The following is a 17,974-nucleotide window of genomic DNA, read 5'->3' on the forward strand; positions in this document are numbered from 1 at the left end:
TTTAACTTTGAGCACCCGCCCCTTTAAACCTCTCTGCACGTCCCTGATAGAGACAGGTTTTAAAGACTAGAAATGAAAACATGTGAGTCCTGTCTTTAAATAAAAATATATAATTCCCTATATTCCTATCTATTCTTGACATTGAAGCTTTACTCTTCTTGATATTGTGACAAAATACTCTTGGGTTAACCACGAGCTTTCTAAAAACTTGCATATAACAATTGTGCACCATTCATTCCTCATCTTTGCTGCCCATCATTACAACTTTGCTAATGATGGGCAGCAGGTTAGTGTCATGATGTCACCTCAGACATAGTTAAAAGCCCTGTTAACGTAGCTGCTTCTCGCCGGGTGCGGTGGCGCGTGCCTGTAATCCAAGCTACCGGGAGGCTGAGGTTGGAGGATCGTTTGAGCTCACGAGCTCTGAGCTGCAGCAGGCTATGTCGATTAACACAAAATAATTATCCTCATTCAAAAGTCATGTAAGAACCTCATTGGCTTACGGAATGTTGATGTTATTTAAAAAATTCATACAAAAACATGACCTCATTCTAGAATGTCATGTGACAACCTCATTGGCTTATGGAATTGTGATGTCACAGGCTTCTGAATCCATAAATAGGGGTGAGGAGGTACAACTTTCAGTCCGTTATTTGCAGCACTTATGTTAGCAGCATTCAAACGTTCACCAGTAAAGCATTTTCAAACATCTGGATACTTTTCGTACTCACGGTATACAGACTCCAACATGTCTCAGAAAGAGCAAGAAAGACAAGAAGCTGACCCCAGCTCTATTCCATGGTATGAGTCCCTAGACCCTTACATCAGCTCTCTTCCTTGGGATGAACAGGTGGAATTAGAGGAAAAGCGATTGGAAGAAATGGAGAAGGAAAATCTCATGAACAGAGAAAAGATTAAGATCCTGACAGAAGAAAATGAGAGAAAGAGCGCTGAATTAGAAAAATTATCCTACCAGCTTCAGGAAAGGGAAGGTATTATTGAGGAGAAACAATGGGCTCTCCAAGATAAGAAGAATCACGAGCTCCAAGAAAAGCTTGATGAAGCTCTAGAAAAAATTCAAGATCTGCTCCAAAATGAGAAAAAAGAGAGCATTAAAGGGGATAAAATGCTCAAGAAGAATCAGGAGCTCCAAGAAAAGCTTGATGGAGCTCTGGAAAAAAATAAAGATCTGCTCCAAAAGGAGAAAAAAGAGAGCATAAAACAGGAAAACATGGTCAAGAAGAACCAGGAGCTCCAAGAGAAGCTTGACGAAGCTCTGGAAAAACTGAAGGAAATCCACCAAGAAGAGAAGCAACAGTCCACACAGCAGAGAGACATGCAGAGCAAACTCCAAGCCATGGAGGAAAAATACAAAGCGCTGCAGGTGAAACATGACAAAACTCTGCACAAAAGTCAACAGTTGCTTCAAGACAAGAAGCAAATGGAAATGAAACAGAAGGAAATGGACTCCAAGCTTGACGAGATGGAGGAAAAACACAGATCGCTCCAAATCAAGCTTGAGAAAACAGTGCACAGAAATAAAGAGTTCATTCAAGAGAGAGAGCAACAAGAAATGCTGGAGAAAGAAACAGACTCCCAGCTTGAAGTCTTGGAGGAAAAACTGAAAATGCTGCAACTAACTCTTGAGGAAACACTGCTCAAAAATAAAGAGCTGCTTCAAGAAAAAGACCAACAGAAAATACATCAGGAAGAAATGGATTGCAAGCTGAGGAACATCGAAAAACAAAATGAAGGCTTGCAAGTGATGCTTGATGAAGCTCTGGAGAGAAATAAAGAGTTTCTGCACGAGAAAGACCAACAGAAAATAAAAAAGGAAGAAATGGATTGCAAGCTGAGGCACATCAAGAAACAGAATGAAGGCTTGCAAGTGATGCTTGATGAAGCTCTGGAGAGAAATAAAGAGTTTCTTCACAAGATAGACCAACAGAAAATAAAAAAGGAAGAAATGGATTGCAAGCTGAGGAACATTGAGAAACAAAATGAAGGCTTGCGAGTAATGCTTGATGAAGCTCTGGAGAGAAATAAGGAGAACCTCCAAGAAAAGAAACAAGAGCCCGTAGAGCAGAGAGACCTGCAGAGCAAACTCCAAGCCATGGAGGAAAAATACAAAGCGCTGCAGGTGAAACATGACAAAACTCTGCACAAAAGTCAACAGTTGCTTCATGACAAGAAGAAACTGGAAATGAAACAGAAAGAAATGGACTCCAAGCTTGACGAGATGGAGGAAAAACACAGATCGCTCCAAATCAGGCTTGATAAAAAAGTGCACGGAAATAAAGAGCTTTTTCAAGAAAAAGACCAACAGAAAATACAACAGGAAGAAGAAAAACTTCATCTCCAAAGGAAAAATCAAGCACTCCAAGAATTGTATAACGAAACAAAGTACAAATCAACTGTACTGGAAGAAGAAAAGAAAAAGCTGGAAAAACAATGCTCAGCGATGCAGAGTAGCATCAATGAGATGCTGAGAAAAAATACCGAACTTGAGGAACTTTCTAAGACCTTGAAGTACAAAAACACTGAAATCCAGGCGCAAAAGCAAGAACAACAGAAAACACATAAAGACCTGCAGTGTAGACTTCAAGAAATCCAGAAGAGAAACCAGCAGCTGGAAGACATGCACACAGATGTGCACAAGGCAAAGCGAATAGAGGAGGCAACAGTTAAAGAACTGAAAGACAAGCTTAAAGAAAAACAAGAACAATTAGAAGACATGGTGAAAAGATGCAACAAACTTGAGAAAGAAAACGCAGAAACAATCGATGAGCTGAAAACCCTCATCATTGAGAAAAAAGTGCTGGTGGAAGAGTATCTGAAAAAGAAGAAAAAACGCTTCCACTGGTTCTGGAGGAGGGGCACTGCTGCTTCTCACCTGATGTAACCTCGTCTTCCTCCACCTCTATTCCATCTTCATTTCCCCCCTTCCCCTCCCTCCTTTTTCTTTTTTCACCCTCACCCCCCGACCAGTCCCGGCAGTTGACTGCCCCCTCCTGAGCCTGGTTCTGCCATAGGTTTCTCCTTTAGGTGTCTTTCACTTTAAAAGGAGTTTTTCCTATCCACTGTCGCCTGCTGCTTGCTCAGAGGGGATTGTTGGGGTTTTCTCTCATCTCTCTCTTTCATTCTTTCTATCCTTTCCCCCCCTTCTGCCTTTTCCTTTACCCAATAAACACAATTGCCCACATTTTACATTTGTTTGAAAAAAAGTCTTCATTCAACAATAATTCATCTTAGGTATAAAAACAAGAAATAGGTAATAGCTGCATGTGTGTTTGTGTGTGTGCATAATATACATACTTGTTTCCCAGAAAGATTTAATACTAGATGGATAGAGACCAGGGACGTGCAGAGGGGGGGCTAGAGGGGCTTGAGCACCCGCCCCTTTCCTGATGAGTGCCCAAAGTGCCCTTTTGTTGAGGCAACTTTTAAATTTTTTTAATTTATTTATTTATTTATTTTATGTGTGTGTGCGTGCGGAGTCCTGTCTGTGCCCCTCAACAATAATATTTAACTATTAATCATAGTTTTGCTAAATAAAAGGCTCTGGCTTGCATAAATCACATGATCACATTTAACCAATGATCGCCCTCGACGGCAGAACGCGCTGGTTACGAGCCGGGAACGAGCTCACAAAGAGCACGCGCATTTGTTGCGGTCCGGAGCTGTAGGAGAAACACAAGTTAACTCAGAGACACAGACTGATGCGACAAACCCAGTAAGTAGGTGTACAGCGCACACTGTAGTGTGTAGCACACAGGAGTATTAGCTTATTACATACACGTTGGTAAGCTGTCTTGTTGCAACTGACGAACTGAAACAAACGAGCGTGCTGTGTGTGCAACAGCGTGACAAACATTACCTGTCCTTTTATTAACTGCACAAGTAGTGCTGGTCATAGCTGCTGGCTACCTGTGTAAGGCTGTCATGGGTCTGTAGCTCTGTCACCGTTTTAGGGAACATATTTAGTTTTAAAGTAAGTTTCTGGGCATTTCCTGCCTTTCTGGAGGGATTATATTTCACTAAAAAACGATCTAATATGCATGTCCACATAATAATTATTATAATTATAATATATTAAAAAACACACGCTGTATTTTAAAGAACATACATTAAGAAGCAGATTATATTAGATTTATATTTTAAATAAGACAAAAGTTGGATTTTACAGCAGTAAAATGATTGTATCTCTACAGTTTAAAAATGTAATAAGCTTTGCCCTGCACAGAGTGGATAGTGAAACAAATGGAATCATCATAAATACATTATTTCATATTTATTACTTCCCCCTCCTCATTGCTTTATTATTGTAGCTCTAGTAATAAATAATAATGTAAGGATGCCCATAGTATATACAGTATTCTGAAGAAGGTCTAAAATGTCACTGTGTGTGCATGTGTGTGTTTTATTTAGCTGGATTTAAAAAAATATTACTCATGATATAACATTGTGCAGACATGGCTGGTAAGGACATGAGGAGGAAACAGTAGGAGCTGTATGAGGCTACTAAAGGCAGGGCTATAACATTTTGCTGTCATCATTTTATTATAGATTAAGTGCAAGAGTTGTTAGGTGTGGATAATTAGATTATAGTTTATTGCAATAGCAAGTTGTGCCTTGTTCTCAGATAGACAGCAAGTGGAGAGTGATATATGAAATGATGGGAAGGAAGGAAGAAGAGAAGCAAAGAGTGATTCACAGGCAGAGCCGAGTTTATGTCACAGTTTTTCGTTGCCTTATGGTTCCAAGCGCTGTCACCAATCTTTGCATTTTGTTATTATCTCATGAAACTTGTTTAATCAGCTACCATCTCTCCTGTGGACTTTTTAATGTCTACAGTCTCAGATCAACACAGCCCTGCCCTTCCCATATTAGATTCTTGATGAATGTGTGTTGTTGTTATTCAGCATGGTTCAATGTGCCCCTTTTTAACTTTGAGCACCCGCCCCTTTAAACCTCTCTGCACGTCCCTGATAGAGACAGGTTTTAAAGACTAGAAATGAAAACATGTGAGTCCTGTCTTTAAATAAAAATATATAATTCCCTATATTCCTATCTATTCTTGACATTGAAGCTTTACTCTTCTTGATATTGTGACAAAATACTCTTGGGTTAACCACGAGCTTTCTAAAAACTTGCATATAACAATTGTGCACCATTCATTCCTCATCTTTGCTGCCCATCATTACAACTTTGCTAATGATGGGCAGCAGGTTAGTGTCATGATGTCACCTCAGACATAGTTAAAAGCCCTGTTAACGTAGCTGCTTCTCGCCGGGTGCGGTGGCGCGTGCCTGTAATCCAAGCTACCGGGAAGCTGAGGTTGGAGGATCGTTTGAGCTCACGAGCTCTGAGCTGCAGCAGGCTATGTCGATTAACACAAAATAATTATCCTCATTCAAAAGTCATGTAAGAACCTCATTGGCTTACGGAATGTTGATGTTATTTAAAAAATTCATACAAAAACATGACCTCATTCTAGAATGTCATGTGACAACCTCATTGGCTTATGGAATTGTGATGTCACAGGCTTCTGAATCCATAAATAGGGGTGAGGAGGTACAACTTTCAGTCCGTTATTTGCAGCACTTATGTTAGCAGCATTCAAACGTTCACCAGTAAAGCATTTTCAAACATCTGGATACTTTTCGTACTCACGGTATACAGACTCCAACATGTCTCAGAAAGAGCAAGAAAGACAAGAAGCTGACCCCAGCTCTATTCCATGGTATGAGTCCCTAGACCCTTACATCAGCTCTCTTCCTTGGGATGAACAGGTGGAATTAGAGGAAAAGCGATTGGAAGAAATGGAGAAGGAAAATCTCATGAACAGAGAAAAGATTAAGATCCTGACAGAAGAAAATGAGAGAAAGAGCGCTGAATTAGAAAAATTATCCTACCAGCTTCAGGAAAGGGAAGGTATTATTGAGGAGAAACAATGGGCTCTCCAAGATAAGAAGAATCACGAGCTCCAAGAAAAGCTTGATGAAGCTCTAGAAAAAATTCAAGATCTGCTCCAAAATGAGAAAAAAGAGAGCATTAAAGGGGATAAAATGCTCAAGAAGAATCAGGAGCTCCAAGAAAAGCTTGATGGAGCTCTGGAAAAAAATAAAGATCTGCTCCAAAAGGAGAAAAAAGAGAGCATAAAACAGGAAAACATGGTCAAGAAGAACCAGGAGCTCCAAGAGAAGCTTGACGAAGCTCTGGAAAAACTGAAGGAAATCCACCAAGAAGAGAAGCAACAGTCCACACAGCAGAGAGACATGCAGAGCAAACTCCAAGCCATGGAGGAAAAATACAAATCGCTGCAGGTGAAACATGACAAAACTCTGCACAAAAGTCAACAGTTGCTTCAAGACAAGAAGCAAATGGAAATGAAACAGAAGGAAATGGACTCCAAGCTTGACGAGATGGAGGAAAAACACAGATCGCTCCAAATCAAGCTTGAGAAAACAGTGCACAGAAATAAAGAGTTCATTCAAGAGAGAGAGCAACAAGAAATGCTGGAGAAAGAAACAGACTCCCAGCTTGAAGTCTTGGAGGAAAAACTGAAAATGCTGCAACTAACTCTTGAGGAAACACTGCTCAAAAATAAAGAGCTGCTTCAAGAAAAAGACCAACAGAAAATACATCAGGAAGAAATGGATTGCAAGCTGAGGAACATCAAGAAACAGAATGAAGGCTTGCAAGTGATGCTTGATGAAGCTCTGGAGAGAAATAAAGAGTTTCTGCACGAGAAAGACCAACAGAAAATAAAAAAGGAAGAAATGGATTGCAAGCTGAGGCACATCAAGAAACAGAATGAAGGCTTGCAAGTGATGCTTGATGAAGCTCTGGAGAGAAATAAAGAGTTTCTTCACAAGATAGACCAACAGAAAATAAAAAAGGAAGAAATGGATTGCAAGCTGAGGAACATTGAGAAACAAAATGAAGGCTTGCGAGTAATGCTTGATGAAGCTCTGGAGAGAAATAAGGAGAACCTCCAAGAAAAGAAACAAGAGCCCGTAGAGCAGAGAGACCTGCAGAGCAAACTCCAAGCCATGGAGGAAAAATACAAAGCGCTGCAGGTGAAACATGACAAAACTCTGCACAAAAGTCAACAGTTGCTTCAAGACAAGAAGAAACTGGAAATGAAACAGAAAGAAATGGACTCCAAGCTTGACGAGATGGAGGAAAAACACCGATCGCTCCAAATCAGGCTTGATAAAAAAGTGCACGGAAATAAAGAGCTTCTTCAAGAAAAAGACCAACAGAAAATACAACAGGAAGAAGAAAAACTTCATCTCCAGAGGAAAAATCAAGCACTCCAAGAATTGTATAACGAAACAAAGTACAAATCAACTGTACTGGAAGAAGAAAAGAAAAAGCTGGAAAAACAATGCTCAGCGATGCAGAGTAGCATCAATGAGATGCTGAGAAAAAATACCGAACTTGAGGAACTTTCTAAGACCTTGAAGTACAAAAACACTGAAATCCAGGCGCAAAAGCAAGAACAACAGAAAACACATAAAGACCTGCAGTGTAGACTTCAAGAAATCCAGAAGAGAAACCAGCAGCTGGAAGACATGCACACAGATGTGCACAAGGCAAAGCGAATAGAGGAGGCAACAGTTTTATCTTCATGTTCATCTGAAAGTCTGGGATGAATATAAATATGTTACAGAAGCCAAGACGATAAATATGACTTATAAAAACTGAAATACACAGTATGACAAACAAAAGGTAAATCTCGTTACATAATAAACTGAGGAAAATAAAAATAACGGATAAAATCTTTTTTAAAGACTAACAATGAACAAAATAAAATAATAATTCTATTTTGGCGATTGTGGCTCAAGAGTTGGCAGTTCGCCTTGTAATCGGAAGGTTGCTTGTTCGAGCCCCGGCTTAGACAGTCTCGGTCGTTGTGTCCTTGGGCAAGACACTTCACCCGTTGCCTACTGGTGGTGGTCAGAGGGCCCGGTGGTGCCAGTGTCCGGCAGCCTCGCCTCTGTCAGTGCGCCCCAGGGTGGCTGTGGCTACAATGTAGCTGCCATCACCAGTGTGTGAATGTGTGTGTGAATGGGTGGATGACTGGATAAGTAAAGCGCTATATAAATACAGGCCATTTACCATTTTAATTGTCATTTGGTACGTTCAAGTTAACAGCGGGTGTAGTTACACTCCGGGCCCGTGGGGGCGGTAATGAGCTGGAAACTGAACCGGCCAATAAAAAGAAGAAGCTGCGTTGCAACTGGCCAATCAGCGTGCAGCAGTGCGAAGCAGGAAGCGGTTGAAAGCGAGCAGCACCTGCATGGAGAGGATATCGTAGTACTTATTCGTAATTGTTCTGACAGGTAAACAGTTTTATTTACAGCGTGTCATAGTATCAGCTTCCGGTGTGACGTCAGCCTGTGAACGGTTTAGTTTGCAGTCTGTTAGCGGTTAACGGTGGTTGGTTAGTTAGATAGATAGTTAGTTAGTTAGTGGTTAGTTAGTTATTGGGTTTTCAGGTCAGTTAAAGCTTATTTTCAGATCTCAGATCAGCTGTTAGTGAGACACGTGACCAGCTGAAACCTGCAGCGTGAACACCTGCAGCTGTGAATGTGAAGCTCAGTCTGAACCTTTGATCAGACTGGAACCTTTGGACCTGCTGATACACCTGCTGATACACCTGCGTGTCTCTCCTCGGGGCTGATGATGGACCCACCACACACAGACTTCTTCTACTGCTGCGGAGCCGCCACGGAGCTGCTCAGGTTTGGATCCTGCCCCCTAACCTCTGCACACAAGGTGCTCTTCCTCATCATCCCAGGTGAGCCCCGCCCACATCCACAGCTCAGCAGCACCTGTTGTGTTTCATACTTCCGGAGGAAGCTGTGCTCAGGAGTTCAAACATCAGGACATACCCTGTACTGAAGGAATACTGCAGTACAGCACAGTAATACTGTCGTACAGCTGCAGTATTGCTGTAGTACAGATGCAGTATTACTGTAGTACAAATGCAGTATTACTGTAGTACAGATGCAGTATTACTGTAGTACAGCTGCAATATTGCTGTAGTACAGCTGCAGTATTACTGTAGTACAAATGCAGTATTACTGTAGTACAGCTGCAGTATTACTGTAGTACAAATGCAGTATTACTGTAGTACAGCTGCAGTATTACTGTAGTACAGGGCAGTCCTCTGATTTGGACTGTGACGTGCTCTGGATCAGGTTTGCGGTTACCATGGTTACCACAGGCCTCGCTGACCTCGTGCTGTCTGTCACAGGTAACCCAGGTGTGGTGGGCTTCTACAGGACCTTCATGCAGACGCTCCACAGCAGGTGTGGCTACCAGCACCCGGTGTGGGCCGTAAGCCACGCCGGCCACTGCGCTCCTCCGGCCTCCATGGACATGATCGAAGGTACGCACGGCTCTGCTCACAGGAGAGAGGAGCAGCTTGTTCGGGTGTTCTGACATTTCTATTCCGATTGCAGACGGCGCCTCAGCGGCGGAGGACGACGTGTTTGGTCTGGACGGGCAGGTCGAACATAAGCTGGCTTTCCTCAGGAATCACGTTCCCAGAGAAACCAGCCTGGTCCTGATTGGTCACTCCATCGGCTGCTACATCATTCTGGAGATGATGAAGAGAAATCCTGAGAGGAAGGTGAGTCATCGCAGTTCTCCGGTCTGAGGAGAAACCACAAATCGGCCTCGATCCACAAAAACACACAGCCTACAGCACGCACCAACACGCCTCCACCCAAACAGTGAAGCATGCAGGGACAGTGGATGGTGGACGTAGGGAAGGCTCCGGAGCTCAGACATGACCGTGCGCAGCGTGGTCGTCTCAGCCTGATCACATGATCAGCAGGACGGAGGCTCTGTGTGAGAACGAAACTAAAAACAAGCCAAATGAGTTTTTACTTATTGGGATCGTTTAATCCCGGAATACGACGGCCGCTCTGAGGTTTCTGTCGTTCAGAAACGGAGACTCTTTATGTTTTTATTGTCGCTTATTTCATCCTTAGCCTGCTGCTGTCGTTCACAGCGGGAGTGCCACATGTTTGATTTGGCACGCCCTTCTTTTCTCTCCTCCTAGGATCAAACGGTTTGTTAGCCTTTGTTAGGTGAATGCGTACCTGCTACACCGCGGAGCGCTCTGTGGGGGTTTGTTGGAATCACAAACTCTGTCTTTGGAGCGCATGACCAGCTCGGATGGCGCCCGGCGAGATCCTGGCTGAGGGCACTGAGCCCTCCCTTCACTTCCCTCCCATCACTTTTTCAGGAAACGGATTAAATGACATGAAAATCCCCCTGCCTCTAATCCGGGAGTTTCCGCAGTTTGCAGCTTCCTGTCTCGGAGCTTTCTGTTGTCTGTCTGAAACCTTCTGTCTCCTCTCTGTTTTTAATGCAGGTCCTGAAGGCGCTGCTGCTGTTTCCCACCATCGAGCGCATGGCTCAGAGCCCTCAGGGGAAGGTCATGACCCCCGTGCTGTGTCACATGCGTTACGTGGTCTACCTGCCCCTCTTCCTGCTCTCGCTGCTGCCCGACAGGCTCAAAGTCGGCCTCATCAGACTGATGCTGGGGGGAATCCGCTCTCTGGACCTCACTGTGGTGCAGCCCACCCTGGGTCTGCTCAGTGGAGACTCTGCAGGTCGGCCATGCTTCGTTCTTCTGTGAGATATGCAGCGAGGGCAGATGCTTTTCAGACTGCAGACATTTGTCTTTGATAAGAAGCTTTTATGTGATAACACAGAGACAGAATTATGGAGAGAAACCCTGTCAGCACCAGAGGTGCCTGCAGAAAGGTGGAGGGGGGGGTTACATTTACAACATGCAGTGGCTGTATATTAATATACTGGGAGTGAAAGAGCTCAGTGCATGATGGGAATTCCCCCAGCAGGCTGGCAGCGGTTCAGATTTAACAGCCGAGGTTTGAAATGTTGAGTTTGCAGCGAGAGCCGGACCAGCTTTAACCTCTGTGGTTTGTTTCCACGTGCAGCCAATGCCATGTACCTGGGCGGGCAGGAAATGAGGAAAGTTCTAAAAAGAGATGACACGACTATCGGGAAACATCTCGACAAGGTAAGAAAAGCCCCGCCTACAAGAGGAGCGAATGAAAATGTAAGCCAGATACCCGTGCAGGTGATGTCGCCTTTTTATTAAAGACAGCACTTCTGATTGCTCACGCTTCACTTACTGCTCTGTTCTGTACACTTTGGACACTTTACCGACCTCATGACCTGACGCCGCTCCCAGCGCTCCTGTCAGATGTTATGGCAGAGCTCGGCGTCGGCAGTCTGACTCTGAGGGTCAAAGGTCAAACCTGTTGTTCCCCTGGTTGCGCTGAGCTGATCGGCCCTCTGCTGGCTGCAGGCTGGCGATCAGCTCATGGAGCGCTGCTTTGATCACACCCTCTAAAACCACGTTTCCCCTTTTCTCTCTGTCTGTCTGTCTATCTGTGCTTTCAGCTGATATTTTATTACGGAGCGACCGACCACTGGTGCCCGGTGCACTATTATCACGACATCAAGCGGGACTTTCCGCTCGGCGACTTCAAGCTGTGTGAAAACGGCTTCCGTCACGCCTTCGTGCTGGACGCCGGACGAGAAGTCGCCGAAATGGTGTTTGAATGGATCCGTGAAGATTTACGGAGCCGAGTTCCCGGTGACCAAAACACTTCATTCGGTGCCTCAGCTGGACGTTTGTAACGAGACCACAGAGCCGAACCAGAGGTTCACGTTGTCTTTGTGTAATAAGATGTGCAGGCGTGGAAGCTGTACAAGTTTGTGCTCAGTGAAAACACTAAACACAGCATCAGCCTTCAGGGGCCACATGCTTCCAACTCTTATATCCTGGCTAATCACATAAAAATGTACAACGATGGCATGAGGGCGCTCATCATAGAGACCAAACATTTATTAAAGTTTAGAAAATTTACAGTGAAATTTCAAAGAAGTCCAGATGAAGCCGCAGATGTGAGGAACAGTATTTTTAATGCTTGTGAAATAACTGCTGTAATATTAACTGTTGTTTATAATGTGGGAATAAATGAAAACTTAATTTATTAAACACACAGATTACAACAGGCCGTGTTACTGCTTCAGGTTAGGTCTGAAGATAAAGTTAATCCCACTTCAGGCTCCTGTAAGTGTGTCGCAGCATGAAGCAGTGAAAGCCTCGCTCTGTGTTCTCGGAGCAGATTTTATTTCTCTTTTCAATCTTTCCGATTTCCTCGCTGGTCGACCTCGACGGGTCCTCGATACCTCCCAGCTTAAAAATCTTGGAAAAGTTCCCGAGCACCAGTATCTACCGGGCCACTTTACAGGTGAGCACATGAAGGCGTGCGCTCATCACCGTGCAGATAGCTGTGGCTGCACGTCCTTCACGGTGAAGATCACGTGATGTTAATGCAGCTGGAACTGAACACCGGTCGGTATGAATAAAAACACAAACTGAAGCAGTTGCATCAAAACCATTTATTAATTTCTCAGTCAGTAAAAAGTGGCTGTGTGAGGGCAGGTTCATGGTTATAGACTGAATGGCTGGTGCTGAGTTCAGTAAACTAACAATAAACACAAACTAATATTCCAGATGTGGTGTCAGATGTAATGAGGTGACGGGCATCTGTGAGACTAAAGCTTTGCTTCTTGGTTCATGGTGAGAAAAATCTGAATGCAGGAAGTGAGAGTTACAAATATGCAAATGGAGCAGAAATAACTTGATAACACGACTTCAGATGGCGAAGCATCGTCATCTATCAGAGGCGTATTTTCAGCTTGTTCTGCCGTGATTGGCCACAAAGACCAGAGCAAAAACACAAACATTGCAGGTGTTGCTCTAATCTTAGACCAGTACACGAGGTGAGCCCTGTGTTTGTGCGTGTGCTACCGGCACCCACAGCTCTCCACCACCATGTTCTCGTACTGCTTGTAGACCACGCTGCCGGCTGAGTCTATGTAGAGGATGCTGATGGGGCTGAGACTGGAGGGGACGCAGCAGCTGGGTGGGCTGAGATCAGGGTCCATGGAGTTCATCAGGGTCTGGATCACAGCGTGGTTGGTGGGCTCCAGGTGGGCACGCAGCGGGAAGTCGCACACGCCGTCGCAGCGGCGCGCCTCATAGTCCAAAGGGGCGATGATCCAGTCGTCCCAGCCCAGGTCTCTGAAGTTCACGTGCAGCGGTTTCCGGCTGCAGCGGCTCCTCCTGCCTCCTCTCGCTGCCCCACCGAAGGATCGTTTGGACAGAGCTCTCTGTCGATGCCGGCGGTTCTTCTTTACGTGTTTTGGAATAAGTTTCGGAGGCTTCGGGAGGCTAAATCCTCCGCCCTCGCTCTTCATCCTGTGCGTCACCTCTCCGAAAAGACTGTCGGCAGTGTTGGTATGCCAGAAAGCCACCAGCAAAGCTTTCTCCTGGGTTGGGCAAGGGGTGCGACCCAGCCCCAGGACCAGCGGGTCAGCCACCTTGTTGGTCAGTTCAGAGAAGGCCAGGAGATGGAAGCAGGCCTGCTGTGGCTCCAAAGGATTCCTCAGATGGGCCTTCATGCCAGACCACACGTCAAACACCTCCCACCTGGGAAGACCACCACCCAAAACCTCGACAGTTCTGGAGTCCAGCAACTGTCTCTCCGAAGAGCAGGAGTACAGGCGGATGTCGTAAAGGTTTCCTCCGCTTGTTAGGGTGGGTCGAAGGTCTGCCAGAGGCTTCCTGAGGATTCTCAGCTCGGCCTCCACCAGCTCTTCCATCCTGGCCAGGCTGGATAAGTCGAAGACGTAACGCTGGCCGCTCTCCCATGATGGAGGATCTGTGGATAGGAGGAAAATAAAGGTAGAGCAACGCAGCATGTAAACTTTAATGTGCAGGTCTGGAAACCTGACCCAAACACTGGCTTTGGTCACATGTGGGACTCAAGCCTCAGTCTTCAATACAGCTCTTTGGCTCTTCATAGGATGTCACCTCTAAGTCTTTATGGCATTCATCAAAGTCAGTGATAAACATCATAAAGGGAACTGGGTGATGTTAAACAGGAATGATATTTACAAATGTCATTCCTGTTGTTAAACCCGTTTAACAAAAACAGGAAGTTGAGAAAGAAATGCACTAAAATGCTGCTGAAATGATAAAGCTGATGTGTTGGTGTAGGTGGATTCATTCATGGATTTCAAATCTATTAAAAGTTTTTCAGGCTGACTTAGGGGAGGATTTAGATCATTTGAGATAAATTATCAAATTTTCAGGAGCGGAACCACGCCTCCAAACACGCCCCTTCTGGCCCTTATCTATATGTGACCGACACCCCACCCCCCCGTTCTACAAGCTGTTCGTTCTTGCTTTTGTGTAGAATCAGAAAGCAAAGCAGAGCTTTCCCAAACCACAGCTCAGTTCATGTCTAAGCCGTTCACCTTTGTCTACTGAAAACGCTGTCAAACCGAAAATGAGGACGAGAGCCCAGCGAGTGAATGGCAATGAAAACTGTAAACTTGGAGATGAGACCTTCTGATGGTCACAACATAGCAAAAACCCCGCATAAATAATCACTTCTACTAACTTTAAATTCTTTAACTAACTTTAAAAATCAGTGATACATTTAGTAATCTGTGTCAACAATGGAAATATGGTTGTTTAAAACAGAATAACACCAAATATAGATGTAATAAAAACTAGAACATTCAGTTTTTTAGGCAGGATTTGAGGGAAAGTGAATTAATTGGTGTCAAACCTTGTCCTTGGTCCACAAAACTTGTAACTGTGTTAGCAGCTCCTGCTCCGTCTGAACATCAAAGTCTCTGCTTTGAGGTTTGGACAATGTTTGGTATAAAAACACCATGTAGTCGTGGAGGACCACCGAGCCGTTAACTGACCGATCTCTCCTCATCATGCTCGTGTTCGCGCCCCACTGCGAACTGGACTGCAACGCTCCGGTCCACTCTATCCCGACCCAGAAAGCAAAGCAGAGCTGAAACAACACGGGTCGGTCCATCTGAGGTGCTGTCCTCAAGTTAAATGAAGAGCTTCAGGTGGGGGTGAGACTGAGAAAAATCCCCTCTGACTTTCATTCAGAGGATCATCTTCATGTAGATCGTCTGTGTACCTGCATGCAGGTGTACAGGTAGACAGTGCCCCCTGCCAGCTTTGTAGATTAATAGACATGTGTCACATTAAAGGAAAAATGACTACAAGGTGTTTTCAAAAGAAGTTCCATTTTATGCCTCAAAACCAGCTTCAGTGCTCCCGGCATTGATTGTCTAACACTCAGCTGGATCTAAGCATTTCAGAAGAAAACCCCCTCCTTTGGTTTAACATGTAACTCGAACCTACAGCCATGCAGAGCCACCAACGCCTTCACTGTGAGCATCAGACTTTTTCCTAATTTATAAAGAATGCATTCTGAATGTTTGAATCCTAGGTTTTGTTGATCAACACAGACTCACTTTGGAATGTAGTTTTATACATTGTATCTTATTAACCCTGCCTTTTCAATACACTGCACTCGTCATATGTACAGTAATTACAAATATTTCACAATTTAAAATTATTTTAAATCGTTATTATTTTATTATTATTATTTCTAACTTTCATGATACAACACAAAACATGAATACATTACAAAATATATCTTTACATGAATGTACTGCTCAAAAAAAAAATTAAAAATAAAAACGTTGTATCAAGTCAGTAAAGCTCCTGGATCAAAATCAGAATACTTTATTAATCCCTGAAAAAATGATGTGGTTACAATTGCTCCAGGATGATAAGGACAATAACAGACAGAACTAAATTAAATGTCTTGATGCATTCTCAGTCATCCAGGTAACTAAATCCCCAAAAGTTGATTCTGTTCATCTGGACGTAGCGTTTTCAGTGGGAGAAACGTTTCGTCACTTATCCAGGTGACTTCTTCAGTCTCAGCTGACTGCAGGTTTCCCCAATCTTATAAACAGTATATTTGCATAATGACTGAGGGCTGGTTTCAGTCACCATCAGTGATGTGAGTGTTGGGAGTGGCGCATGGGAAGTTGTCAGGTATTATGATTTCTTTGCAAAATTAACACAAGATGCGACTCAAATCCTGCGTTGAGTAAAGATTTTTTTTCTTTTGTAATTCCAGATTTGGTTAGTTCAAAGATAAGAATTTGTATAATTTTTGTGAATGAACAATAATAATTTTGAAAATTGAATTAATTGCAATAAGCACTGTTTTCATAAAACAGCTGCAGCTTTCATTGCAGCACATGTGGTACGTTAACCTTTGTACGGTTTTCATCAGTTCATTTTGCAGTTAACATGTGAACATGTTGGATGATCTGTCTGCTGTCACTCGAGGGGGCTGAGGTCTGAATCTGAGGGCAGCTCCTGTAATCACAAAGAGAACAGAACCATCAAACTCAGATATAAATTTTATCCCTCAAAATTGAAATAAAGCTGATTCTTCTGTCCTCACACACTCAGGATCTGAAGTTGTTCTCTTACATTTTTTCAGTATCACAGTACACTACAGTACTTTAATCCGTACTTCCTGATTAATGAGTTACTGAAGTACAAGCTTTTAAATAAATGTTACTGTCTTTACAGATGTGGCAAGAGACTGAAAACATACTGTTGTTTGCACATCTTTAATATTCAGCTCTGCACAGGAGCTGCAGCAGGATGCGGCCTGTTGTTTTTACAGTATAATACTTGTAATAAAAGTACAGTAACAGTAATTAGTGACTGAGCAGCCCGGCGCGTTTCTCTTGATTTATTTAGTAAATTCATTCACCTGCACAGATTAGCTAAACGAACCCTGACAGCCGAGTTCTCATCTTAGCTAGCTAGGTCTCAGGACCGAGCTAAGGACGGTAGTTACTAGAGATGGCACGATACCACTTTTTTATGTCCGATACCGATTCCGATATCATAAATTTGGATATCTGCCGATACCGATATGAATCCGATATAGTGTGTTTTAATCAACAAAACTGTTTTTTTAAATATCTTGCTGCATTTTGTATAAGTTCATACTCAAGTTTAAAACAACAACTACACTAAAGCTATTCTGTTATACCTGTATGCAAAAAAAAAATATTTCGTAGTTCAGCAATACTGATCAATCTAATAAACTTAGACCTACACCATCCTCCCTATTCTGGTATTTTAAAGAGTACTTAGCATAAATATTAAGCAACCTAACTAATAGGGTTCCAACTCCCAGCAACAACAAAAATAAATAAATAAAAAATAGGGAACCACCCCTCACGCTCCACCTCATGATGCTTAATCGACGTAATCAACCTTAATTTGATGCAGTGTGAAAAAAAATGCACAGAAATCAATTATTTTTCAAAGAAATATTAAATAGATTCAACATCTTTCTTCAACAAAATTGCAGACTGCACAGATGGTACCTTCCCAAAGGAAAAAGTACTATAGCTTACTAGGGTATATATATTAGACTTAATAGTCACTATATACAGTAATTGACTTCTATTCATTTTACATCAAATTAAAACTTTGGGTGTCAGATAATTATTTATTAAAAGCTAGACATTTTAAATGAGAATAAGAAAGAAAAGTATGTCTTTGTGCCCCCTTTTCCCTGTTCATGCCCTATCGGCCCCCCTGGCTAAACTTTGCTAGATCCACCCCTGCACAGTTACCAGCCGTCAGCTACGTAGAAAAAGATCCTCGAGTAGAAAGTAATATTAAATACATTCTAACAACAGCTGATCAAGCTTAAACGTGGTTTCCTCTTTCTGGTGCAAAGTGGGCCAAAAGCAAACCAGAGAGACGGACTCGCTACAGAAAAGCCGATCAGCTGATCATTAAGCAGTTTCATGATTGAAGTAGCAGCAAGAAGAGGCAGTCGCTCCATATATCGTTTGTTAAGCTTAACGCAGGAATGCTTTACAAACATTCAGAGATGGACTTACACACTTGCTTTACTTCTCTCGGGAATAACTTTGTCGGAGATGAAATGCCAGGTTGCTAGCGAAGCTCCAAATGCTATCCAGA

The 17,974-nt window shown here is 43.3% G+C and overlaps 3 protein-coding genes and 1 pseudogene across 5 annotated transcripts; 3 read left to right on the plus strand and 1 right to left on the minus strand.

The window, feature by feature from the left end:
• On the plus strand, positions 1-3,108 carry LOC113011620 (trichohyalin-like; annotated as a pseudogene).
• Positions 3,109-6,173: 3,065 nt separating this feature from the next.
• LOC113012655 (trichohyalin-like) lies at positions 6,174-7,661 on the plus strand. The gene has a single exon (XM_026152957.1). The coding sequence runs from the start codon at positions 6,174-6,176 to the stop codon at positions 7,659-7,661; it is 1,488 nt and encodes a 495-aa protein (XP_026008742.1).
• A 439-nt stretch (positions 7,662-8,100) lies between these two features.
• LOC113011626 (lipid droplet-associated hydrolase-like) lies at positions 8,101-12,015 on the plus strand. 3 transcript variants are annotated; one of them, XM_026151192.1, is made up of 7 exons: positions 8,101-8,351; positions 8,629-8,809; positions 9,269-9,403; positions 9,477-9,646; positions 10,397-10,637; positions 10,986-11,068; positions 11,455-12,015. In XM_026151192.1, the coding sequence occupies exons 2-7, from the start codon at positions 8,692-8,694 to the stop codon at positions 11,692-11,694; spliced, it is 987 nt and encodes a 328-aa protein (XP_026006977.1). In that variant the 5' UTR covers positions 8,101-8,351; positions 8,629-8,691; the 3' UTR covers positions 11,695-12,015. The 3 variants fall into 3 exon arrangements, with proteins under 3 accessions (XP_026006977.1, XP_026006976.1, XP_026006978.1); XM_026151193.1 differs by having other exon boundaries at positions 8,102-8,351; positions 8,714-8,809; XM_026151191.1 differs by having other exon boundaries at positions 8,101-8,809.
• An 18-nt stretch (positions 12,016-12,033) lies between these two features.
• LOC113011629 (growth/differentiation factor 7-like) lies at positions 12,034-15,263 on the minus strand. Its single transcript, XM_026151196.1, is given in 3 exon segments — positions 12,034-13,787; positions 14,703-14,759; positions 14,762-15,263. Coding segments are annotated over 3 exon segments (1,176 nt in total). The 5' UTR covers positions 14,964-15,263; the 3' UTR covers positions 12,034-12,870.
• Between the last annotated feature and the right edge of the window lie 2,711 nt (positions 15,264-17,974).

Source organism: Astatotilapia calliptera, chromosome 19, assembly GCF_900246225.1.
Source record: "Astatotilapia calliptera chromosome 19, fAstCal1.2, whole genome shotgun sequence".
Taxonomy (NCBI): Eukaryota; Metazoa; Chordata; class Actinopteri; order Cichliformes; family Cichlidae; genus Astatotilapia; species Astatotilapia calliptera.